Genomic DNA, 27215 nt, shown 5'->3' on the forward strand with positions numbered 1-27215 from the left:
CGCAAATATACCTGATGAACTAAGTGCAAGAGAGATACAAGCAATTGCACTTAAAGGGACAGTTAGAATCTTTAAAATATCTCTTGGTTGGAATGTATGAGATAGCGGAAGAATGGGTTTTGGCAGAGTGCTCCATCCCCATTAAAAACAAAATAAGAAAAAAATTGAAAAAAAAAACCACTAAGAGCATTATGACCTAATTAGCGCCTCTTTTGCCATGCTAGATGCTAAGATTAGGGATGATAAAAGTTGAAACACAAAGATTCACTCTTTTTGTCTTCCTTGGTTTGCCTGAAACATGTGCACCTAATTTATGCACACAGCTCACAATATATGAGACACATATTCTTGATTTACACACACGCACAAATATGACGCTAACCCGACATCCCTCCTCTCCAAGTGTTAGGAAATAAAAAGAATAAAAAGGAGATAATTTTATCAGCAGAACAAAGATATAGAAAGTGGGGTGGGTCAAAAGACAATAGCGAAGTTGTTCATCAAGGCACACAAAAGAAAGCTGAAATAGGATTATTAATCAAGGTGTGGCAGTAAAAATGACAAAGGACTAGACAGTAGAGGTTAATATATTTAAAGTGTTTATTAAGTTTTAGGAGTGGCAATGAGTTTTGCAACAGTTTATGGACAGTCTTGAGTTTGTGACAGGTGAGGATAATGCCCAGTTTTGGATGGTTGGTGACTTGGAAGTCCCCTGAGAGAGATTGAAATAGAAGGTGAATGAGAGTAGATCAGAGCTAGAAAAAAATTTCTGGGAACTGACGCAACCAGACAGCTAGTGAGTGATGTTTGGGTTTTTTTTTCTACACTATGTCACTATATCTCACACGCATACACACACACACAGAGCTTAAAGTATTGACTTGGGTTGTTTTATTATAGCATGATCATGAAGATGATCATTAGGTCACACATTTATTTCAGACTTTCTGGGTTTGCATTGAATTAGATGCAGCCAAAATGCTGAGAAAAATCAAGTTAATGTTGTTTTTTTTTTAAACTAATTAAAATCTAATATCTCTGAACAAATTTAGATTTTCTGGGTTTGCATTGAATTAGATGCAGCCAAAATGCTGAGAAAAATCAAGTTAATGTTGTTTTTTTTTTAAACTAATTAAAATCTAATATCTCTGAACAAATTTAGATTTTCTGGGTTTGCATTGAATTAGATGCAGCCAAAATGCTGAGAAAAATCAAGTTAATGTTGTTGTTTTTTTAAACTAATTAAAATCTAATATCTCTGAACAAATTTAGATTTTCTGGGTTTGCATTGAATTAGATGCAGCCAAAATGCTGAGAAAAATCAAGTTAATGTTGTTGTTTTTTTTAAACTAATTAAAATCTAATATCTCTGAACAAATTTGGATTTTCTGGGTTTGCATTGAATTAGATGGAGCCAAAATGCTGAGAAAAATCAAGTTAATGTTGTTTTTTTTTTTTAACTAATTAAAATCTAATATCTCTGAACAAATTTGGATTTTCTGGGTTTGCATTGAATTAGATGCAGCCAAAATGCTGAGAAAAATCAAGTTAATGTTGTTGTTTTTTTTAAACTAATTAAAATCTAATATCTCTGAACAAATTTGGATTTTCTGGGTTTGCATTGAATTAGATGCAGCCAAAATGCTGAGAAAAATCAAGTTAATGTTGTTTTTTTTTTTAAACTAATTAAAATCTAATATCTCTGAACAAATTTGGATTTTCTGGGTTTGCATTGAATTAGATGCAGCCAAAATGCTGAGAAAAATCAAGTTAATGTTGTTTTTTTTTTTAAACTAATTAAAATCTAATATCTCTGAACAAATTTGGATTTTCTGGGTTTGCATTGAATTAGATGCAGCCAAAATGCTGAGAAAAATCAAGTTAATGTTGTTTTTTTTTTAAAAACTAATTAAAATCTAATATCTCTGAACAAATTTGGATTTTCTGGGTTTGCATTGAATTAGATGTAGCCAAAATGCTGAGAAAAATCAAGTTAATGTTGTTTTTTTTTTAAACTAATTAAAATCTAATATCTCTGAACAAATTTGGATTTTCTGGGTTTGCATTGAATTAGATGCAGCCAAAATGCTGAGAAAAATCAAGTTAATGTTGTTGTTTTTTTTAAACTAATTAAAATCTAATATCTCTGAACAAATTTGGATTTTCTGGGTTTGCATTGAATTAGATGCAGCCAAAATGCTGAGAAAAATCAAGTTAATGTTGTTGTTTTTTTTAAACTAATTAAAATCTAATATCTCTGAACAAATTTGGATTTTCTGGGTTTGCATTGAATTAGATGCAGCCAAAATGCTGAGAAAAATCAAGTTAATGTTGTTTTTTTTTAAAACTAATTAAAATCTAATATCTCTGAACAAATTTGGATTTTCTGGGTTTGCATTGAATTAGATGCAGCCAAAATGCTGAGAAAAATCAAGTTAATGTTGTTGTTTTTTTAAACTAATTAAAATCTAATATCTCTGAACAAATTTGGATTTTCTGGGTTTGCATTGAATTAGATGCAGCCAAAATGCTGAGAAAAATCAAGTTAATGTTGTTGTTTTTTTTAAACTAATTAAAATCTAATATCTCTGAACAAATTTGGATTTTCTGGGTTTGCATTGAATTAGATGCAGCCAAAATGCTGAGAAAAATCAAGTTAATGTTGTTTTTTTTTTAAACTAACTAAAATCTAATATCTCTGAACAAATTTGGATTTTCTGGGTTTGCATTGAATTAGATGCAGCCAAAATGCTGAGAAAAATCAAGTTAATGTTGTTTTTTTTTTTAAACTAATTAAAATCTAATATCTCTGAACAAATTTGGATTTTCTGGGTTTGCATTGAATTAGATGCAGCCAAAATGCTGAGAAAAATCAAGTTAATGTTGTTGTTTTTTTAAACTAATTAAAATCTAATATCTCTGAACAAATTTAGATTTTCTGGGTTTGCATTGAATTAGATGCAGCCAAAATGCTGAGAAAAATCAAGTTAATGTTGTTGTTTTTTTTTAAACTAATTAAAATCTAATATCTCTGAACAAATTTGGATTTTCTGGGTTTGCATTGAATTAGATGCAGCCAAAATGCTGAGAAAAATCAAGTTAATGTTGTTGTTTTTTTAAACTAATTAAAATCTAATATCTCTGAACAAATTTGGATTTTCTGGGTTTGCATTGAATTAGATGCAGCCAAAATGCTGAGAAAAATCAAGTTAATGTTGTTTTTTTAAACTAATTAAAATCTAATATCTCTGAACAAATTTGGATTTTCTGGGTTTGCATTGAATTAGATGCAGCCAAAATGCTGAGAAAAATCAAGTTAATGTTGTTTTTTTTTTAAAAAACTAATTAAAATCTAATATCTCTGAACAAATTTAGATTTTCTGGGTTTGCATTGAATTAGATGCAGCCAAAATGCTGAGAAAAATCAAGTTAATGTTGTTGTTTTTTTAAACTAATTAAAATCTAATATCTCTGAACAAATTTGGATTTTCTGGGTTTGCATTGAATTAGATGCAGCCAAAATGCTGAGAAAAATCAAGTTAATGTTGTTTTTTTTTTTAAACTAATTAAAATCTAATATCTCTGAACAAATTTGGATCTTCTGGGTTTGCATTGAATTAGATGCAGCCAAAATGCTGAGAAAAATCAAGTTAATGTTGTTGTTTTTTTTAAACTAACTAAAATCTAATATCTCTGAACAAATTTAGATTTTTTTTTCATAAAAATAAAACCCTGAATTTTATATTAAAAGCAAAATCCACTTCCATTTTGTCCGTCACTACACTAAATAAATTATATTTCAAACCTATCGCTTTTGTTTTTTTTTCTTATTTCATGTATTTGCTTGTATGATAAAATAGATAGGGAAGGACGTTGCTCAAACATCCAGAAAAACTCTGCAGTCAGTTCAGGAAAAATGTTAAATGCAACAGCAATATTTCACTTCTCTACACATCAGCAAATGCCGATCTCAACACTTTTTCCGTGGCCTTCTTTTCCGTCTTCTATTTTGGTTGTGTCATCGTCTCTGACATTGGCGTCTGCCGAGAGGGGGTGAGTGGAGTGCACAGTGGTTTATAGGTATAAAAATAAAACACAAATACTGACACATTCTGCAAATGTCGGTTGGGTCCTGTGTGCATGTGTGACACCACTGGGAGGGAAATAACCTTCTAACAAATATAGCTTTTGTCGAAGCTGTTCCTCAGTTGATGTTGGCTCATTGCAATATGCTCTGAACTACGACTTGTGTCCAACTGTGTCAAACTTAAAACTCTTTTCAATTCAAAACAGTCTTCAACTGTCACAAACCCAAGACTGTCCATAAACAATCACAAAACTCATTGCCACTCCTAAAACTAACTCTAAAATATATTGACCAATTCTTTTGTTCCCATTACTGCCATAGCGTGATTAGCAATCCTATTATAGCTTCCTTTTGTGTTCCTTGAACAACTTTCTACACCTTTGTTCTGCAGATAAACTTCTTTTCTTTCTTTTTCTTTCTAACACTTGAGGGAGGAGGGAACGTTGATAGTAACACAGCATATCCCTTAACCAAAATATAGATTTTCCACATTGCAATTATGTTCTGTTTAGTTGAAAGATTAAAATGATTTTATCATAAAGTAAATCAACATTTCTAGTTGCGCACGGATTTTGATCGACTCGTACACATAAACAAGAGTAATAATGAAAAGTTGTTTGACGATAAAGTTTTATTGTTAAATAATAAAATGTAACTTGTTACGTATTGAGACATTATGTTGAACAAAGATGGCGGCAGTAAATCAAATCGGCGAAGAATCAATGTAATCCCGATCCTAGTAACAAAATGGCAGTGAAGAATCAAATGCAGTTTCGTGACAGAGGCAACGGCAAACTGATTGAATCCAAAATTCAACATTTTTTATAGTAACTTTTGAAGCTTCTGATTGGTTAGTTGTAATAACCATGGTTATAAAAACGATCGTCGAAATCATTGGAGTCATACCCTCCCCCCTCATGAGTCAAAAACATCTTAACATAACTAAGTAATAATGAAAAGTTGTTTAACAATAAAGTTTTATCGTTAAATAATAAAATGTAACTCATAAATATGTGTTATATATTGGGGCCCTACACCAATAAGTACTGATTATGTTAGCTAGTGTGAATTTTTGATGACGATCACATAAGTACATGTCAGGATAACCCAGATTTGTAAAACAGATGATTCTCAACGGAAGGCGAGTGACAGAGCAGGGTGAACAAGTCAAATGTACTTAAGATAATATATAGTCAGACGATATCAAGAGGTGATAATGTCATGCCTCTGAGCAAGAGAGACAAAAGGATTTTAAAAACGAGTCTCACTCTGGAAACCATCGTGATGAGACATGGCTCAATAATGTGAATAATTTAAAGCGAATGTTACTTCAATGTCTGTCCATCTGCATCTCTCATTCCTCAAGTTAGAAAACTAAGTTAAGATAGACTAAGAAGAAAATAATTATCACTTACTAATCTCTTTCTCTCTCTCTCTCTCTCTCTCTTCATAAGTTAATTTTCTCTCCAATAAAACCTAGAAAACTCAGCAAAGGCTCCTTTTTTTTTTTCAAAAAAGAATCTAGTACTAATTTTTTGTTTAAAAACGTCAACATTTTAATATTTTAAAAAAACTTTTAGAATCAATTAGACTAATTTTTTTATGTATAAATAAGATTTAGGATGATTTGCTATAAGAATACGCAAAAATATTAGAATATTTATACCTGAATTTCAAAATTTCAAATAATTTCATTTTTGATAACAAGTCCATAATGTACTCAACCAGCACCATCTTGAATTTTACTTTTAAAAGTATGGAAGCATAGACATGTCTAAATATTAAACATTTCTATGATTTTTTTTTAATTTTAATTTAACGAAACAGACAAATATCATTTTTTTAAAAAATAAATTGAATTAAATTATAATTCAAAACGCCATTTCTGGCTGGAAGAGGTTGAAGTAATTTTGGAAAATGGAGATAACAACTGTTTGTAGCACCTATCTACCATCGTGTGTTTCATGTTTTTATTTTGCCCAAGTTAAAAAGACAATCATCGCCATACATGAAACGACGATGAAAAGAAGTGACGAGACAGAGAAATGAAAAGACTACATTTGATTTATTTGGTTTCTTGATCGCTCATGAATAAGAGAGTATATGTTTGATTTCACATGGATGATAATCTAACGTGTGCAAAAACACATGTTGATAAACATATAACATATGCATCTACCGTAAGACTGTGCATGTGGTTTATTTATAGGTTGGAACATCGTCCATTGTCTATCCAGCTGCTATGTATGCTCCCATGGTTGCAAGGCGTGGTGTACCTGTGGCCGAATTCAATACTGAAGAAACACCTGCTACTTATTCACTTGGGTAAGCAGAAATATTTTCATTTTTATCTTTTTTTATTCCCTAGATAGCAGAGAAAATACACAGTCATATAGAGAGATATGCTGATGTTATAAACATGCATCTTAATTATACGATTAGTTCATATCAATATTATCTTGCCTCTTTGTACCTGCAATCGGCCTATAAATGGGGACACAAATTGGCTGACTGCAACTCTATGCAGAAAGGTAAAAACTCAAAAAGGGGACATCTGTTTTTCCAATTATTTTTAATTGTTAATTTGGTATAAGAACAGGATCAGGATGACTTTACATGCTAGAAGGGTGACTAGATGATTTTTCATGCTCAAGGAGTCTGACTAGACAACTTTACGTGCTAGAAGTGACTAGATGACTATGTGCTCAAAGAGTCTGACTAGACAACTTTATGTGCTAGAAGAGTCTGACTAGACAACTTTACATGCTAGAAGAGTCTAACAAGACAATTTTACGTGCTAGAAAAGTGATGAGACAACTTTACATGCTAGAAGAGTCTGGCTAGATGACTTTTCGTGCTAGAAAAGTCTGACTAGACAACTTTACATGCTAGAAGTGACTAGACGACTTTGTGCTTGAAGAGTCTGACTAGACAACTTTATATGCTCAAAGGGTCTGACTAGATGACTTTACATGTTAAAAAAGTCTGACTAGACAACTTTACGAGTTGGAAGAGTTTGACTAGACGACTTTACGTGCAAAAAGAGTCTGATGAGATGATAATATACATGCTAGGTTATATATTTGTTTCATACAAAAAATTACTTTGACATTTAACCTTTCAATATTGTCTAAGCATAAGGTATAATCTCCCAAATGTTTTCTATGAACATAAAATAATTATCTTAACTAATAAATAACTCGTAGATGATTGATATGCAGTAAATCAAACCAAACGGAAAACTGCATGAATTGCTTTTGTACCCCCTCCCACCATAGTCTCTAGATTTAGCCTCCAATATTTTTTTTTTCACACAGGAATCACCAATTATCAAGGTCCAGAGGCCACTCGAGGATAAGTGTTAATGAGTATACATTAGTCAATGTGATTATAGCATAGTAAACATAAGTAGTGGAAATTTTGTAAATTGGATTACTTAGGGGGACGGTTCAAGAACTTGTTTACATTGGACTTGAAGACAATCAGATTGTAGTCAGCTGGAAAGCAGGTAAATGGAAGTGAGTTCCACAGGTATGTAGTTTTTGTTCATGGAATCTACATTTAGGTTTAGGCATACAGAAAGGGTGGGGGAAATTATTGGTAGTGGTTTTGGCTAGACGAGTGTTTTTTGTGAAAGTTTGACGAGGAGAGACCATAGACTGAAGCTCAGACGAGCACTTGCCATGGAAATAACGATAAAGCAGAGACAGGCTCGCAACGTCTCTTCTGTGAGAAAGAGGTTGCAGGGAAGAGAATAGAGCATCCCTCACTAGGCTACGAAGTCTATTTTGAACTCTGTCAAGGCAGGATAAGCTGCTTCTAGCAGCTACTACCCAGATGTGGCAACAGTACTCCATCATTAGCCGCACCTGGCTTTTATATAGGTAGGGAATTTTATCAGGAGTGAGATGTCTACTGGAACAGTAGAAGGATCCTACCATTTTTCCAGCGACCTTGAGAACGGATTTGATATATGTGTTCCATTTCAGATCAAGAAGCTTGTCAAAACATGAAGCCTCCCCAAGACGAGATCCATTCATTTCAATTGATGCCAGATGGGCATTAGAGCATTGATGATGTAAAGATAGAAGCTTGGTTTTAGATGCATTAAAAGTAACCAGCCACCTCTTTCTTCATTGTACCACGTGCTCAAGATCAGAGGAGAGAGAATCAGAGAGAACTTAGTCATTTACAGTCTTTACAGTGTACTACCATAGATGATAGTGTCGTCAACATAAATGTCTATGAATGATGTAAGGATGTGATTTGGAAGATCATTAATGTAGATCAGGAAGAGAGTTGGGCCCAGGATGAACCCCTGAGAGACTCCAGCATTAATCCTGAGAGCTTCTTATTTCTGCCCATCAACCACTACTCTTATGAACCTATCAGAAAGAAATGATTTAATAACTGAGAAGACATTTCCAGCTATTTTTACTGGCTGTTTGCTGACCTCAAAAGAATGCTTCAGAGAAAGAGGTTTTACTCCAATGAAGAAACAATATATAAAAAATTGAGACATATTTTGAGGCTAAAGACAAATCGTTCGATAAGAATGGCATTGAATTATGATAAAAGCATTGGAATTAGCGTATCATCCTAGATGTAAATTTTTTTTTTATTAGTTAGGCCTGGTACAAATTGAGTGATGTGTTAATAATAGGTAATTGGCCAACAAACAGACAAAAAATGTTTACTTATTATATAGGTTTATACATGTTGTCTCTGTAGACATTTTATGTAGGTTTGTGTTTTCTAGATATTTCTATTTTTACTTTTGTAGGTTTCACTTTAGAGGTCCAGCCGGGACAACATTGCCTGATGCTTTGGCCAAACACCCTGATGAACCAGCAGATTGAGTTGGACATCTTTCTTCCAAAACATTAATTAATATTTACTGTGCACCTATATACATCTTGTTTTTCTTTTCTTTTTTTTTTTCAAATTTCTAAAATAAGTATTGCTTTGTTCTAATAATTTGATGCTCATGAATTTTACCCAAATCAAACTCCTTTATATTATTTTAATTGGAATTCGTCATTGAGATGAGTATTATTTATGAATTTTATTTATTGCGGACTATTCTCCTCATCTTTTTTTTTAGTTGTTGTTTCATGACGTTTCGGCCAACTATTCCTCTGGCCTTCATCAGGTGGTAACAACTACGGAAGGTAGTAATAGCTGTGAATGCAGTTAGGAGATTTGGAATTCCTATCCCGTGTCGGTTACCACCTGACGAAGGCCAGAGGAATAGTTAGCTGAAATGTCGTGAAACAACAAATTAAAAAAAAAAAAAAAAATGAGGATAATAGTCCGCAATAAATAAAATTCAAACTCCTTTGTTATGAAACTTTTCTTCTCAATTCTTTACAACACTCACTAAAATCTTTCCCCATTACACAATTACTCCCAGGTAAAATTTACCCATATTCCAAACCTTTTCCATCCACTAAGATCCCTCTCAAATTCATCTGAAATCCATGTGATGGCCAAGGCTCCTCTGTGAATCCCTGTGACAGGCAAGGCTCCTCCTCAAGTCTTTGTGAAGACCAAAATCCATCTATATCTCTATGGCAGACAAGTTAATTTAAATCTTCCTTGTTAAAAGTATCACTCCAATTAAAAAACTCTGGTGTTTACTAAAAAGTACCCAATTGCAAGCAGAGCATTATTATAGTATGTTTATTCATATAAACATCATTAGCTACATATGTGCATACATGTTTTTGCTGCAATTGATTTAGAAATACATCATCATCCAGCCTGATTCTTACAATGAAATTAGGTTTTATATAGTAATTCGTTTATACAAAATCTTTCTTTGTATAAAAGAATTACTATTTAAAATCTGGTTTTATTGTAAGAATATATAGCCAATAATATTTGCATAAATAAACATACTATATATATATATATGTGTGTGTGTGTGTTTTTGCTTTTATATATTAAGGGAAGTGGTGTTTGAACAAGATTGATCAAAAGTAACTGAAATTCTTTCTAAAACTTTCCCTCCTTGTATCTTTTCCTAATTAAAAACACTTCCCAATTATTTATTTTCTTAACTTCATTTGTGATAGTTTTAATCTTAATTCCATCCTCTTATGAGCCCAATGCACCCAGTTTGAGAATATGGAAGACAAAAACACCTTATATATTTCAAACGATTATTAAAGGTCATATCTTATTCACAATGATGCCTGTTTTGAATCAAAGATGTCACATGACCGAGAAATTCACAATATATAAAAAGAGAAGAAATCACAATATATAAAAAGAGAAGAAATCATTTAACAAATATGAGGAAACCTATTGCTATTAATAAAAGCAGTTTTAAATGTATGCATTTTTTTAATCTATATGAGGAAAACAGATGTATTTTTTTTATTTTACTTCAGTAAGTTTTAAGAGATCAAAGGGCTCCCTCCTAGAGCTGACACTTGATTCTGTTATGATTCATATCCGAGTGCTCTTTTAAGAATAGACGCTGTTCCCTTTATGGCTGCTATTTGTATTTCATTACAGCTTGCTCTAGGTATTTCTGAAGATTCTTTTTTATTAAGCCAGTTGAATGTGAGTTCTTATGTGCACCTTTAAACTAGATTTTTCAGAACAAGAATATCCACACACTTCACAAGAATGTGGCTTTTCTTGATTTAAAAAAAAAACTTTTTTATTTAAGTTCAGTAAGTTTTAAGAGATCAAGGGGCTCCCTCCTGAATCTAACACTTAATTCTGTTATGATTTAAATTTATATCCGAGGGATGTGTGTGTGTGAGTAAATATTTAACCGATAAACTCTTAAACTACTGGTCACATAACACTGAAATTAACAGGAAATAATAATTATACACCAAGGATGGTTTATAATGAGTAAAATCTTTGTTTGGATGGATAAATAACGCATACACAAATATGTCGGCAAGTTGAAATGCAAAATGTTCATTTCAACTTGCCGACATATTTCTATTACTTTTGCACATGTGCAAATTCATTCATAGATTGAAATGGCTTAATTTTAACATGGCTGAAATGCTATATATTTTGGTATACCAGTCATTTTTTTTTTAATCTTTTAAAATCAGTACTATTAGGTACAATATAATATTCAATAAAGAATTAGCTCTAATAATAAATACAAACTCTGCATGAATTAAAATATATTTAAGCATATTTTATAAATAGGCAAGACCGAGTCCGCCCCCCCCCCTGCCATGGTAGTCTGTATATAAAATATAAAGTTTGTCTGTCAGCTTCTGAGTCCTACACTAATTAATAAGAGATCGTTTGTAATACAAAATATTGTGCCCAACAGAAATAGACACTGTTGAATAGTTTGATTTTATAGCATAAATACAGATATTTTTAAAAGAAAAAGAAGCAAAATTGAATTGGTGATGTATTTGATTATTTTTTAAATAAATTAAAATCTTTTTTTATAACTTTGTTTTCATTTATTTGTTAATAGGGTGTGCCTAGTTAGTTCAGTGGATAATTCCCCAGACTATGGAATTGTCTATTTTAACTTTTAATTCTATTAGAGTTGTTGTAATCATTTAATGCATTCATACTGTTGAGAAAGGTATGAAACTGCAATTTTCCTCCAGCTATGGGTAAAATAGCAACTTTTATTTAATTAACTGATGCAGAAAATGATTAAATTGCCTGAAAAGACAAACCAACGTTTTTGTTATATTTCAGAATTTTTTAGATTGGGATTGATAATTTGTATTATTAAGATTGCTATTCTCATCTTGGTTGTTATATTCACATTTTTTGAACTTAGGAAGTTCCAGAGTTCAACATAAAGGTTCCCAAATTTGAAACAAAACGCCTGAACTGTGGCATAATGGTTAAAGGATCAGTGACAATCTTATTATGGACTTATCTGCCCTTGTTTTTTGCTTTTTTTTTTTTCAAGATGGTGACGTGATATAGTCCCTTTTTATATACTCATAAAATTTTATTTTCTTAGTTTAAAATAAAACTAATTAATCAATTTATGTGATTTTTGGAATATAATATCTTTGTTCTGTGATGGTATGTACATCATAAAGATTTTTCTGTATTTTTGTTTTTTAACTAGGTTGAATTCTAGAAGCTCTATTTTTATATAATACATGTAAATCTAGAACTTTCCTTAATCAAGTTACAATTAAAAAGCAAATTAATCACTAAAATCAGATTTTTTTTTTTTTTAATCATTAAATTTTTATAAAAAAAAGAAAAAACACACAAATATTGTGCAAGTAAACATTTATAAATATAATTTTTATATTTTCTTTATTTTTTTCAATTAAAAATAAAACTTTTTGATAAAAATTTGCCAAGGATTTCAGGATGAAATGTTCCAAAAAATACTTTTTTGGCTTTCTTTATAATTTATTATAAAATATAAAAATGCAAACATTTAAAAAAAAAAAACTTTATTTTCCTGAGGTAGCCATTTTATTTTTTGTGTTTTCTTTGGTGTTTGTCATCAGTCTGGAAAAAAAAAAAAAAAGAAAAGGGTTTTATATGCAGTTTTACAATACTAATATACCCATATCCTTAAAAGCTATATCAAACCTGCAAAAAAAAAAACTACTTGTACACCAAAAAACACAATTCACTTCAGTTACAAATTATATCACAGGAAGTACAGATTGAAGAAATTTTATTATCCATTTCTTCCCATGGAAGGTAATTCTTCATAATCAATTAGTCATTACTACTAAACTCTGAAACATCAAGGAAGAAAACAACCAAAAAAAGAAAAATATAAGAAATAGAATTTATTAATATAATGACAAAAGGAAAAGTTTGTGACCTCTATGGGCTGCCAAAAATGTCCATCTGGCTCACAAGTATTCTTGTAGTAGTAACCGAAAGGGGAGAGAGTGAAGGGAAAGAGAAGGAAAGAGAGATAGATAGAGAGGGAGGAAGAAAGAAAGAAAAAGGCGGGGGGGGGTGCACTTACTGGAAGCTTCTGGGCGCCCTTTCCGAATGGAACATTTAGAAAGTTCGTTTTGTTTGGGCTTTTTATTTTCAGAGTTCGTGTTATTTAAAAGTTCTTGTTTTTCAGTCCTTTTCCTGGAAACTCATTTCCGTAGTCCTTTTTGCAAAGGTTAAAATTCCATGGAGGCAGAATATTTTTGAGTTTTCAAGTATCTTAGAAACTTTCCAGCGGCGAATTTTCTTCTCAAACTTCAAGTGTCTTAGAAAACTTTCAGGCGAATTTTCTTCTCAAACTTAAATTATCTTTTTCTCAATAATTATATTCAGTTTTCAAGTATCTTAGAAAACTTGAGGCGAATTTTCTTCTCTTGGTTCTTTTTTCAACAATTTTAATGTCTCATCAGGACAGAGTTGTGCAACACCTTAGTAAATTTCCAGGCGTCCCTTTTTTAACAGAGACCTTAAGGGAATGCATTCGATACTTGTTGTCTCGACGACGCCTTTTCCACAACTGTCGAATTAACTCAAAAATGTCACACACGAGCTTTAATTTAGCACGAAAACATCTCATCCAATCAACGGGCATAAGGGAGTCAGGTGACATAAAAAAAAAGGGGAAGCTAGGGAAGGGGGCAGGGAAGGGGTTAAGAAGAAAGGAAGGAAGAACAGAAACAGCAGAAAGAAGGAAAGAAAAAAGGAAAGAAAGATCGGTCTTCAACCCCACCAGGTGTTGGGAAGTGGAGGAGAAAGAGAAGTATGACTAAAGACAAGAATAAGTTTGTCAAGTCAACAAAGGTATAGGAAATCGGTTTATCAACAGAAAAATGGAGAGGAAGTTATTTACCAGGGTAATCAAAGGAAGCTGAAAGGATTGTTATTCAGGTTGTAACAAACAGAAGGTCGAACATATTTAGAGTTAATTTTAAAAGTGACTAAGTTTTACAACAGTTGGATACAATCTTGGGTGTAACAGTTGATTACAGTTGCAATTTTGACTCTGTCGAAGGTGTTTTGTGGCTGGGATCAGTTTGGGAAAGCTTTGGCAGATTAAGATGAGCTAACATCAACTGACGAACTCTGCCTTGACAGAAAAACTAAGATAACGACGTTAGAGTGTTGTTTTCCTATGATAGTGTCACACACACACCCAGAGTGCAATAAATATGTACAGAAAGTGTTGGAGTCTGTGTTTTCTTTTGTATTTTGAGTTATTTTATTTTTTATACTTGTGAACCTGTGTGCACCTTTTCACTAGTGGCCAATGTGAGAAATGACAACACAGATGAAAGAAAATAAATCCATGCCACACAACATTGGGATCATGGAGAGGGAATGTGGTCTTACAAATATTAAATTAGTGCTATAAATAATCTAAAAGATTTACACAGATTTTATATATATATATATATATATATACATCTATCTGATAGACATGACACTATATGCCAAAATCACAGGGCTATTGTAACAAAATTTTGCTGCATGGGTAGTCTGAACATATTAGTTCTGACCAGTTGCTAACAATTTTATGCCTACATTGTGAATTTAGACCTGCAAAATTCTTCTGAATATGCATTTGTTAACATTACTATTTTGTCGGATATTGTCTGGATTTCATAGATAAGTATGCAAGCTGAAAGGACCGACCGGACAAGGCATTTGTGTTTTAGAAAAAAATATAATTTATATAAAAAATTCCATTTTATCAACCAAACAATGGTACATGATTGACCTATAACCAAGTTGGACTGCTATAGTCCAACATGCATCTTTTATAATCAGTGGAAGCTGCAAAACTGAATTCTTCCTTTAAAGAGAAAAATAAAACCTACTATTCCAAAAGCACCTCTCTCTCCACTCATATACATTAAACTGTTTAACCTTTGGGATTACCATAGATCTGCATCTTTAAAAGCTTTTATAATTGTAGTAAAATAATGTCTCTCCGATGGAGGTGAAAATATGAAAGGCGTGAGGCAAAAGACAATCTATTTCGATGAAAGATTCACAGGTAATCCAATCAATGTGATAAAGGATCCAATGCACAATACAAAAATAGATCGACATAATTGCTATCAAGGTAGTGCAATCTATAAAATTATCTTGTTGGATTTTCAAAATCAGACTCGAATAGCATTCAAGCTAGCAAATTAATCTTTGCTTCTGAGTAGCCAATTTTCAAATGTTATTGTTGTATCATATTATTTGTTATATAACACATGTAATTACAATAAAATAAATACGTATTAGATACGTTTGAAGCCAAAACAACGCATTATTACAAAATAAACAGATATTTATTTTGTTTGAAATTTATATTGAAATTTATAAATATGTTTTGAAGCAAAGCTTCATCATCAGTATGTCTTTCTTTCTTTCTTTTTTTTTAATATAAATTTCAAACAAAATAAATATCTGTTTATTTTGTAATAATGCATTGTTTTGGCTTCAAACGTATCTAATATGTATTTATTTTATTCAAACTCAACCAGCACATAACCCTAACCCCCTCTGTTGTCCAGGGCCGGGCTGCATCTGTTGCTAACCTGGTTCATGGGAGCATACTTGTGATGTACTCTTGGCCGTGTTCATCGCTCCTGGCTTGCAGGACCATAGATGCAACCCAACAGGGCTACATTCTTACTTGTCTAGTGGTGGACCTCTCAAGGGTGACCAGACTCTCACTGGAAAATATCTCTCTGCTGCTCAGGGCAAAATGTGCATGACCCTCAGTCCGTGTAGCAACATTGTTGATTCCAGCCGTCACTCTGGCTTCGTATTGGATCCAGTCTATCTTTCATCATCTGGCGTCAGGGCATACCTGAAATAAACTGCATCTTCATTCAGGCCGGCAATCGAGAAACAAAGAAAAAGTCTGGTTCATTTTCATAAAAACCAAACAAAATAATTATTTATAAATCATTTTACACATGTTTAAAGTCGAGTTCTTTGATCCGAGCTTCGTGATGCAGGTTGTATAAGTTCATCTAGTTGATTTCCCAGCTAAGAACAAGAGCTTTTCAACTTAGCTCTTATGAGGGTTTCGGGGCGAGAGTGATGTGGACGTCTCGATGCCAGCCAGTAAAAAGACCCTAATTCTAAAAAGCCAATCGTTTTATAAAACTGGCCTCTTCCCCCCTCTGTCATATTGAAGATACTTTTTTTTTCCCTCTGAACCTATTTTTTTTCTCTATCCCATTATCTTATATTCTTTTTCTTCTCTCGTGAACTTCTTTCTCTATCCCCTTATTCTATATTCTTTTCATTTTCTCTTTTCTTGTGAACCTCTTCCTTCTCTTTTGTAACCATATGTCTCCCTAGGTTCAATTTTATTTATTTATCTCTCCAACTAACTTATCACTGGCTTGGTGGCCTGGTAGTTAAATACAACAGGTGGACCCAAATGAAACCATCTCCCAGACACCAAAGCAGACATTTTGAACCCAAGTCATTGTTTCCATAATATTTGAATTGTTCTTTCTAAACTCAACCAGAAAACGATCCTGTATTGTTTTTCTGCCAAACTCAAGAATCTCATTATCATATTTATTTATTTTTTTCCATTGAAATATTTTATTTCTTATGGACAATTTTGCCTCTTCTTATCGCTACATACTACATAAGTACAAAATGGAAATTAAAATTGCTTAAAGAACAATTATTATCTACTATCCTCCTCCCCTCCTGATAAAGTCCCAGAGACATTTTTCTTTCCTTTTTTTTTTCCTTGATCAAATATCACACCCCCTCTCCTACCTTCTCTTCCTCTATTTGAAAAGCAAAACCATCTGGTATTGCCCAGAATCTTGCTACACCTTTATCAAGGAACACAAACCCTAATGTGAATTCCACATGACCAACGCACCGTTCCGACACTTGAAAAGATTACCATAAAAATAACAAACAAACTTCTACTGATTCTATGCTCCAACAACAACATGGCCAAAAAAAAAAAAAAAAAAAAAAGAAATATAAATTTCAAACAAAATAAATATCTGTTTAATTTGTAATAATGTGTTGTTTTGGCTTCAAATGTATCTAATATATATTTATTTTATTCAAACTCAGCCAGCGCCTGTATCAAGGAACACAAACCCTAACATGTAATTACAATTTATTTTTTAAAAATTGCTTTGTTAAGTCCAGATAACATGAAATATTTTGAAATAATTTTAAAATGAACAAATATAAAAAATAAAAATCAGAAAGCATGATAATCTATTTAAAATTAACAAATATAATAGACTAGTCTGGGTGCCTAGCATTACCTGGGTATTTGGAGGTTTGTGTTTAGCAAAAAAAAAAAAGAAAAAAAAAGTGGTAGTAGGCAGGCAGGCTCAAACCCGTACCGCGAAGGAGGAAATGAATTTGAAAAAAAAAAGTGACATCTTTGCTAATGCGTCCATCACCAAACCGAAAGTGGCGAAGGATTAAATTAAGTCTAGTCAATCGAAAAGAGGGGATGACTTTCAAAAATATCGGCGAAAAAAGTGACCTCTCCTTGTAGAACAGTGCCAAGTGTAGGGTAAAGGAATTAATGTTGTTAGCCAATTTTTCGATATTTGTCATCCAAAGGAGCGTGCCTCAAAATGATACCGATCTCATGAAAATCTATCGCCTCTGTCAAAAGTTTTAGGCAGACATACATACATACAAACATACATACATTTAAACAGACAAGTGAAATTTATATAATAGATTATCTACAGTAAGTTTAAAAACGTGCAAACAAATAAAAATTAAAAACTAAAATGACTGCTATAGCCCAAGCAAATGTTGGGTGTGTACATCAGAGGAGTAATAAAAAGTTGTCACAAACATTGATAACTTCATCAGATGCTGAAACCTTACTTTACAGAGGATCAAGTCTTTGCAAAACACTAATCATCAGAAGAACTGTCTTTCTTTCCACAAACGTAATACAAGGATAAGTGTGAAAAAAAAATGTCGTCTATCATAACAGGCCATCATTAACTTTGTTTTAAAAATTGAACCTTAAAATAACTTGATTTCTTATGTATAGGCCAAATTAATTTATTCCTGTTTTCTGAAATAAGACTGCTTACTGAAATGTCCATATAGAAATTAATACACAATAATGAGTTAAAGGAAATGAAAGGTTCACATCTTGATGTAAAGAGCTAAAAAACAAAATACTACTTTAAGGTTAAAAACTAGCTAATGATTAGTGTTAGATGAAAAGAATCTAACTCAGAAAACAACAATTCTTCCCCCTTTGTCAGAAATATCGTTTATGGAATGTGAAGGACAAAATAAGGAAAGCAAGAGTTATGAGGCTGGCAAAAGGTCCACTTTCTACTCTCTTTACTGTGTATTAATTTCTATATGGACACAACCCTTGTGTCATATTTTTCATCATGGAAGAAAGATAAAGATCATTATTGATGTGCTTACTTTGCTTTTGATCAAGCCACACTGATCACAGAGTTTGCGGGCAGCATTATTGATGTGCTTAAAACGATCAGGTCCAAGCAGGATTCCACCATACCAACGTGATACCACAACCAACACATTTGTTACATCAAGTATCTGTTAAAAATAGAGACATTAGTAAATATCAATATTATGATTATACTGTTTCACAAAGGCTAGAGTAACTTTCCATATTGTTGGAAATATTTAAGAAGTTTCATAACTTTCGTAATTATCTCCCTTTTATTAACTCTTCTATGTTGTAAATTTAATATAAACGTTTTTACTTTTTTCTGAAACACTAGTTATTTCTTCACGTGATGTTTTTCATTTTCAAGCCTTATTCTATTACAAAATGACAACTTTTAACACATATGAAGTTTAAAAATTCCAAGATACATGACCAACTGATTTGTTACCTTTCCTATAGAAATTATAAATTAACGACATAATTTAATTGGAAGAGAGGAAGTGTTATATGATAATGAAGAGTGTTAATTTCACTTTTTCTGAGGACTTGGGAACAGGAATTGTTGATGTTATAATAAAGAACCATGGCATTTATCAATGTGTGTTGTTGTGTGTACAGAATCTCCACAATGGCTGGTCATAAGTAGTGACAGGGGCTATCTGCCTTGCATAGGCCACAAAACAAATGTCAACTTTTGTGAAAATTAAAATGAATAAGCAGTATAGAGTTGATATTAAAATGACTGTATAAACAAACAAGAAATATGAATTCAACACAGGTCATTGAGATAAATCATTTATTTGTATGAAGAATAAACACGTTTTTGAAATGTGCCAATATTGCTTACCCAAAATAATGAAATTAGAGGTAAATAAATAGAAGGTCCACACATTGCTGTGGGTGTTGATTAACTGCCAAAAGACACTTCCCTATGGTTATAGTTTTGATAACAATTATACAAAAAGGAATTGTGGTTAACACAAATTTAGAAAACTCATAATTATGAACATCCATTTCCGATTAACAATGAGAGACTGGGACTGCTGATGAAGAAGAAAAAAAAAAGAGGGCATGCTTTAAACCTAGAACTCCATCTTCCAACATAGACCCCCACTACCATGTTTCCTTCTCCAACATCAGGGGTCTACATTCCAACCTTCCAGAGGTTGAAACCCAATTGCAGGAGACTAAACCGGACATATTATTCCTAAGCAAAACTGGCATTGGGCCGACCATTTCCCTAGATGAGTTCATAATTAAATCATACCCTAAGTTAAAATCCAAATCTGATTCCAAGATCGCCATGGACATAGAATATGTGCCTTCATTAAAGATGGCTTTCCATGTGGTAGAGACATCTCCAGAAAAGACCCTAATTTACCCTATATGTGCTTCCAGGTTGCACTTGCTTACACCACCACATTTATATTTGCCCTCACAACAGCAAAGTTACTATCTTTAAGAGCATATCTGAGAAAATTAACCACATCCTGTCTGCTAATCCTTGGACTAACATTCACATTTGTGGTGACTTCAATGTCCACAATGTGGAATGGCTGATCCACTCAAACAAGACAGATGATGAGGGGAGGTTCTGTCATGATTTCTCCATTGCTTATGACTTTACTCAGATTGTTCACAAACCCACCCATGTGCCCGATACTAATGGTCAGTATGCAAGCCTTCTAGACCTTTTTCTCACAACTTGCCCTGAGCTATGTTCATCTTCCGTTTTGACTCCTCTGGGGCCTTCCGACCACCCGGTTGTATCAGTTAAGATAAAAATGAAATGTAATAGGTCCTCAGACATACCTCTCCATTGTACAGTACATCAATACTTTATAGCTAACTGGGATAGCTTCTGTACATTTATATCAGATCTACCCCTGCATTCCATGTTTAAAAAGAATGTGTCCTCTATAGTATCAGACCTGACAAAATGGTTAATTGTAGGTATAGACTGATTCATACTCTCCAAAAAATTCCAGCAAAAACCTAACAGCCAGCCATGGTTCTCCCCAGAATGTGCTGCTGCCATTGCTTACAGAAATCACTTTTTCCATAGCTATTAACGTAATAGATGTACTGAGAGTAAAGCTGCTTTCAGGACTACGAACAACCACTGTAAAAGAGTAATAAAAAATGCAAGAGAGTTATATGCTTATTCCATTAAATCCAAAGTAGGTGAGCAGCAGATTGGTTCCCACCAGTTTTGGCAAATAGCAAACAGGATCCTGAACAGAAGCGTGTGTTCTATCCCAACAATCATCAATGGACATGAGGTAATCTCATCAGCATCAGACAAAGCCAAACTTTGCCAAGAACTTTGCAGCTAATTCTACCCCATGCGACCAAGGCCATCAACCGCCCCCCCCCATATTTTCTCCTGTAACAGACAACGTTATGCGACAGACAAATATCTGTGCGTAATGTTGCTAAGCTAATCAAGAACCTTGATTCCAGTAAAGCAACTGGCCCTGATGGCATTCCAATTATAGTGTTAAAAAAGCTTCAATCAGAACTTGCTCTCATACTCACAAAACTGTTTAAGCATTGTCTTAAGGAGAATTGCTTCCCAACACCCTGGAAACCCTAATCAGTATGCCCTGTATTTAAGAATTCAGGTGATAGATTATCTCCCTCTCAGTACAGAACAATAAGTCTCCTGTGCATTATAAGTAAGTTATTAGAGTCCATATTAAATAAAGAAGTAGTCAACCACCTCAGCAGAAATAACCTTCTTAGTGACATACAATATGATTTCCGTTCTGCTAGATCTACAGCAGATGTGCTTACGGTTATATCTCATAGGATTAGTGAATCTCTCCATGAAGGCTTCCTTTCTAGGGAAATTGCTCTTAACATTTGATAGGGTATGGCATAAAGGTCTACTTCACAAGATTTCCAGCTATGATATAGTTGGAAATGTCTTCTTAATTATTAAATCATTTCTCTCTGATAGGTTCATAAGAGTAATGGTTGATGGGAAGAAATCAGAAGCTCTCAGTATTAATGCTGGAGTCCCTCAGGGGTCCATTTTAAGCCAATTCTCTTCCTGATCTACATCAATCATCTCCTAAAACACATACTTAGATCATTCTTGGACATTTATACTGACGACACTACCATCTATGGCAGCACATCAAAGGCCGTAAATGACAAAGTTCTCTGTGATTCTCTCTCCTCTGATCTTAAGCACATGGTACAATGGGGCAAGAGGTAACTGGGTACTTTTAATGCATCTAAAACCAAACTTCTATCTTTACATCGTCAACGCTCTGATCGCCATCTGACATCAATTGAAATGAATGGCACTCGACTCGGGGAGGCTCCATGTTTTGACAAGCTTCTGAGCTTGAGCTTTATTCCTGATCTGAAATGGAACATGTACATCAAATCTGTTGCCAAAGTCGCTGGAAAAATGGTGGGATCGTTCTACCGCTCCAGTAGATATCTCACTGCTCTTGCGATTCTCTACCTATATAAAAGCAAGTATGTTCAAGGATGGAGTACTGTTGCCACATCTAGGCAGGAGCTGCTAGAAGCAGCTTATCCTGCCTTGACAGAGTACAAAATAGACTTTGTAGATTAGTGGGGAATGCCCTTTTCTCTTCCTTGCAACTTCTTTCCCACAGAAGAGATGTTGCGAGCCTGTCTTTGTTTTATCGTTATTTCCATGGCAAGTGCTCAGCTGAGCTCCAATCTCTGATCCTTCCTTGCCAATCTTTCACAAAAAACAACCTGTCTAGCTGAAACCATTGTCAATAATTTTCCCCACTCTTTATCTGTGTCTAAATCAAAAAGTAGATTCCATGAACAAAACTTCTTTTTTGGAACTGCATTGTGGAACTCTCTTCCATTTGCCTGCTTCCCAGCTGACTACAACTTGGTTGTCTTCAAGTCCAACATAAATTCTTGACGAATCGCCCCACTTAAGTAATCTGATTTACTAAATATCCATTACTAATGATTACTACAATATTATCCCATTGACTATTGTACACCCTATAACCCTTATCCTTGAGTGGCCTCTGGGACTTGATAAGTGGTGGCGCCTATGTAAAAAAAAAAAAAAAAGAAACAAAAAAGATCCGTTGACTATTGATCATTTTTCAATTCAAATTTAGTGACATCACACATAGGACATTGTTGAAGGAATAAAGGGTCCACCCAGTGCTTCTGGTAGAAATAAGAGAATGTTACAAAGAGAGCTTTATCTCTTACAACTCTATTATAATAATGATAATAATGATATAATAATAATGATAATAATAATAATAATGATGATGATGATGATAATAATGATAATAATAATGATATAATAATAATAATGATAATGATGATGATAATAATGATAATAATAATAATGATCAAAACAGAAAAAAGATTAAATATAAAAACCGATTGAAAATAAAATAAAATCTTTGCAGAACACAAACCCGAAATAGTGATAATGAATCACAAAAATTTTTAATGTAGTTTTTGTTTATTAACTTATTCTAGGAAATGAAATCGAGGAAAATCTCACTTTCGCAAATAAATTTGAAGATGAATATTTTTACGTGTTCTTTTACAATAACATCATTGAAAATTTCTGCATTCCACGGTATTTGGACATTTCATAAATTTCATTTCAATGAAGAAATCAGACATAGAATTTCTGCTTATATTGTTGTAATATTGATTTGCCCCTTCCTCCAAGTGTTAGGAAGTAAAAAAAAGAAAAAAATCAATATAACAAGAAAAGAGGAAGTAAGAACAAAGGTATAAGAAGTTATTCACTAAGACACACAAAGAGAATTAAAATAGGATTGTTAATCAAGGTGTGCCAATGATTTGCAACAAAAGAACTGGACAATATATTTAAAGTTCGTTTCCAGGCAGTTTTAGGAGTGGTAATGAGCTTGTGACAGTTGAGGACAGTGTTCAGTTTGAGACAGTTGGCAGCTCAGAGATCCTCAAGAGAGATCGGATTTGAAGCTGGATGAGAGTAGATTAGGCCAAGAAAAAATCAATAGGGAATGACACGGCTAGACAGCAATGGACAATGCTTAGGGTTTCTCCGTCTACACAATATGACAGCATCACACACAGAGAGAATATAACGAATTTATATCAAGTACAGGGTGGAACAATAAATTTGTCGTCCTAAAGAAAACAACACTACAGCTTCATTTTTAAATTTTTATTGAAAAAATCAATTTAGGTACCTTGATTATGTCGTAGAGTTGACATTTATTCAATGTAGCTGCCTTCAGTCTCAATCACCGCCTTTATACGGGTCCGGATCTTGGAGGATGCCTTTTTCAAAAAAGGTACTTGACCCCCAGGGTCAAGCTCAAGACTAAACATTCGCTAATATCTCCAAATAATCATGTTCAATAGAAATATTATTTCATATTTTTGACTTTGTTTTTCTCTTTACAAAGGCAATGTATTTCACATTAGCAACCACACCATCTCTCTTTCCAACTGGCAGGGTGATTTGGTGTTTTCCAGATCTGACATTAAAATAAAAAGGGCTCTAATTCCTCTTTCACTGGCCCATTTTGGGGGCAATTTTCAACCAAAGCTTTAATTTAGCCCTTTGTAACACTTCCTCTGGGGTCATCTCTTTTTAACGTGGCTGATTGGGTCACAACATACTGAATTTTCAAGTCTATATTGACTAATAACTTCATGTTCGGATCCATAGTATCGCTTTCAATATGGATTTTGGTAACTTTTACATGATCCTTGCTATGAAGACATGATTCTATAAAGCAATCAAGCAAACCAAAGTTGTAATACAACATAAATCAAAGAACACAATACAGAAGGTACTCCTCACAAGAAATAATTACTCATAGACGCTAAAAATGAATATGGCTGTTGTCCATAATTCAATCAAATTAAAAAAACAAAAATACAAAAAAATCTTTATAAAAATGACATATTTCAAAAATCGTGCAAATTAATCAAGTAGTTTATATATATATATATATATATATATATATAAAACTAGCAGGGAGATCCAACATTGTCCTGGATTGAATGATGATCAACAAATGTTTCACACTCCCATATTTTTATTGTCATCGAAATCGACCATTTTTAAATCGATTGATTGCCTGCTCTAGTTGAGGACCCATCACATTGCACCAGGAGGAAGCTTCATATGCCTTCCTGCAGTGACAATACAATACATTGTAGTCTACATTGCACTGTAGAGAACCTACTGTTGATTTTATAAAATTATTTTTTTACATAATGGCTTGAATTAAAGTTTAAACCGCAAAAGTCAAGTATCATGCTTCAATTGTGCTCTAAACAGAAACATTCATTTCAAACGCGTGCCTGTCATATTAAAGAATCTACTGTTGATTTTATATGCCTAGCCTTACTGCTTGTGTGGTAATAATGGCTTGAATTAAAGTTTAAAATGAAAAAGTCAAGTATTATGAGGCAGTTGTGCTTTTAAACATTCATTTCGAACATGCCCCTGTCATATCAAATAACCTACTATTGATTTTATATTTTGGACCTTTCAACTTGTGTGGTAATAAAACTTCTCAAATGCACTTGTGATGTTAGGCTGTATAAGGTGTTAACTTTGTTCAAAATTGCTTGTTCTTTCTTTCATCAGATTTTTTCTTATTATGAACACTTATCAAAGACATTCCGATACAAAACCTAAGAACACTGCCAGGTACATGAAGTACTTTTGTATGAAAATTTGTAAAAATCAGCCCAGCTGTTTTCGAGTCCATAGGGAACAAACACACAGACAAAGTTCCTTTTAGCAGAGATAGAGATCACTTTTTTGCAATATTGAATTGCATGCACTACAAAGCTGATTTTGATATCAGTAGTTCGAATTGAGTTGCCTCATTTTATTTAAAAAACAATATGATGAATTAAAACAAACTCTCACTTACTCATAAAATGTTTTTAGTTAAAAAAACAACCTATTTAATCAATTTGCTGACTTTTGGAATGTGAAATATTTGTTTGGTAAAAGGTATGTACATCATAAAGATTTTTCTGTATTTTGTCTTTTTTTTAGATTGAATTCTGGACAAGCGCCATGAATATTTTTTGTACTTTTATTATAAAATAAAATTATTATCTGAATTTCTCACATTTTGTAGTTTTAGAATTTAAAATCATTTTTTATTCAAATGAAGAAGGTAATTGTGAAATCTTTACAAGTTCTGCTAATTTTATATTAATGCTAGACAATGGTAAAACTTATCGATTGGCTTAGACGCTATGGACGCTATATCTGTTATTAAACTTTTCGGTGTTATTTCTTTTGGTTGTTTATTTGAATGGACTCACCTTTAAAAGATGGAGTAACCGGGAACCAGCATGAGTTTCTCCATCATCTTCACAGCCTTGCATGACTACTGAACTATCATTGGGAGTAAGTCTTATATAAAAAAAAATTTATTTGAATTATGGAAATATATATTATGTTGTTTCAGCTATTTATCATTCAAGTTCTTGAAAATAAAAAATAAGATGCAAACAAAGTGTGAATTCAACAACCTACTTCTATCAGCTTCTGAAAAGAATTGACTTAGCACAACACCATATTTGATGCCATTCAATTAAAAACAAAAACATGATTTCTGAATAACATTTTTCCATTTCTGAATTTTTTAGATGAAGATTGATTACTAAGGCTATGACAACAGCATATTCTTTTCCGTGTTTTGATTCTCAGGTATATATCCATTGATATCTTATGTTTTTATGTAGAGTCATGTGGTTCTCGGTTGATTAATTGTGTCTGTGTCGGATATATACTCGATGAATCAAAACAATGAAAAGAATATGCTGTTGTCATAGCTCTATTGATTACTCATTATTTAGATTCTTCAGACTACTGTTCTCATCTTTAGCGTTATTTTCACAATGTTTTGGTCAGTGTACCCTTTAACTTTCTTCAGGTGTATCTTGTTAAACTCAGGGATCTGCACAGAATTTTAAGCAAAACCCTTTATTTAATCCACAGGGATCTCTCATTCCATCAGCCATGCTTGAGTAACAACTATATTTTTAGTGAAATATATGAATATATAATGATTGTTAGTAGTTAGATTGTACATCTAGAAGCAAAAGAAGTTTAAGGCTCCCCTAAAACTCATACTAGAATTGTCCGCAGTTACTTGGTAAAATTCAGTTGTAAAATTACACTTTTCTGGAGGTTGAAAGTTCAATCCCCAGTGCGAACAACACTCAAAATACAATTGCTACCCAGTCATGGCTGATGGAACAGGAGCATGCTACACCTGTGGATTAAATAAAGAGTTCCATTCAGAATTTTTGTGTAGATTCCCAATTTGACAGAAAGATTCTAGACATTCCAAAAGATACAACTGAAGAAGGTTGTAGGTTACATCAACCGAAACATGAAAAATGACACCCAAGATTAGAACAATAGTCCAAAGAATCCAACTAATATGAACATTTTTCCAAGTAAAACATCCTAAACAATTAACAAATCTATACAGGGTGTTTGGAAAATCAGTGGTATAACTTTTGGATCATATACATATAAATAGGTTTAGGAATGCTTGATTTCCAAATTCTAAGCCATTGAAACAAATACAGATCAACATTCTTTATCATAAACATCTGACATGTTCAATGTGTGTGATAGTTATTTGCGTGTGGATTGTATGGCATAGATAAACACTATCCCTATAACAGGATCACAGGCAAAATAAGCCTAGGTCTGGTGTTGCAACATGCATCAACAAAACCATGATACCAAATTAATAAAATAGCAATGGAGCTCAGAAA

The 27215-nt window shown here is 33.0% G+C and overlaps 2 protein-coding genes across 9 annotated transcripts in view; one reads left to right on the top strand and one right to left on the bottom strand.

The window, feature by feature from the left end:
* Positions 1-11526, top strand: part of LOC145277563 (NAD-dependent protein deacylase-like) — a 60302-nt gene extending 48776 nt beyond the window's left edge. For both annotated transcript variants that reach the window (XM_080129046.1, XM_080129047.1), the window contains exons 8-9: positions 6297-6412; positions 8871-11526. In XM_080129046.1, the coding sequence (XP_079985172.1) occupies positions 6297-6412; positions 8871-8946 (192 nt within the window). In that variant the 3' untranslated portion in view covers positions 8947-11526. The remainder of the gene's footprint in view (positions 1-6296; positions 6413-8870) is intronic.
* Positions 1-27215, bottom strand: part of LOC145277562 (protein IMPACT-like) — a 70275-nt gene that overhangs the window by 2026 nt on the left and 41034 nt on the right. For 4 of the 7 annotated variants that reach the window (XM_080129041.1, XM_080129042.1, XM_080129038.1 and 1 more), the window contains 2 exons: positions 25746-25836; positions 18437-18571 (listed from right to left, as the gene is read on the bottom strand). In XM_080129041.1, the coding sequence (XP_079985167.1) occupies positions 18437-18571; positions 25746-25836 (226 nt within the window). Of the gene's footprint in view, positions 1-12323; positions 12569-18436; positions 18572-25745; positions 25837-27215 lie in introns of those variants that run through there. The other 3 variants (XM_080129043.1, XM_080129040.1, XM_080129045.1) reach the window with 1 other exon arrangement.

The sequence above is a fragment of the Euprymna scolopes genome, chromosome 6 (genome assembly GCF_053919585.1).
Source record: "Euprymna scolopes isolate OS-2025 chromosome 6, ASM5391958v1, whole genome shotgun sequence".
In the NCBI taxonomy this organism is placed as follows: Eukaryota; Metazoa; Mollusca; class Cephalopoda; order Sepiida; family Sepiolidae; genus Euprymna; species Euprymna scolopes.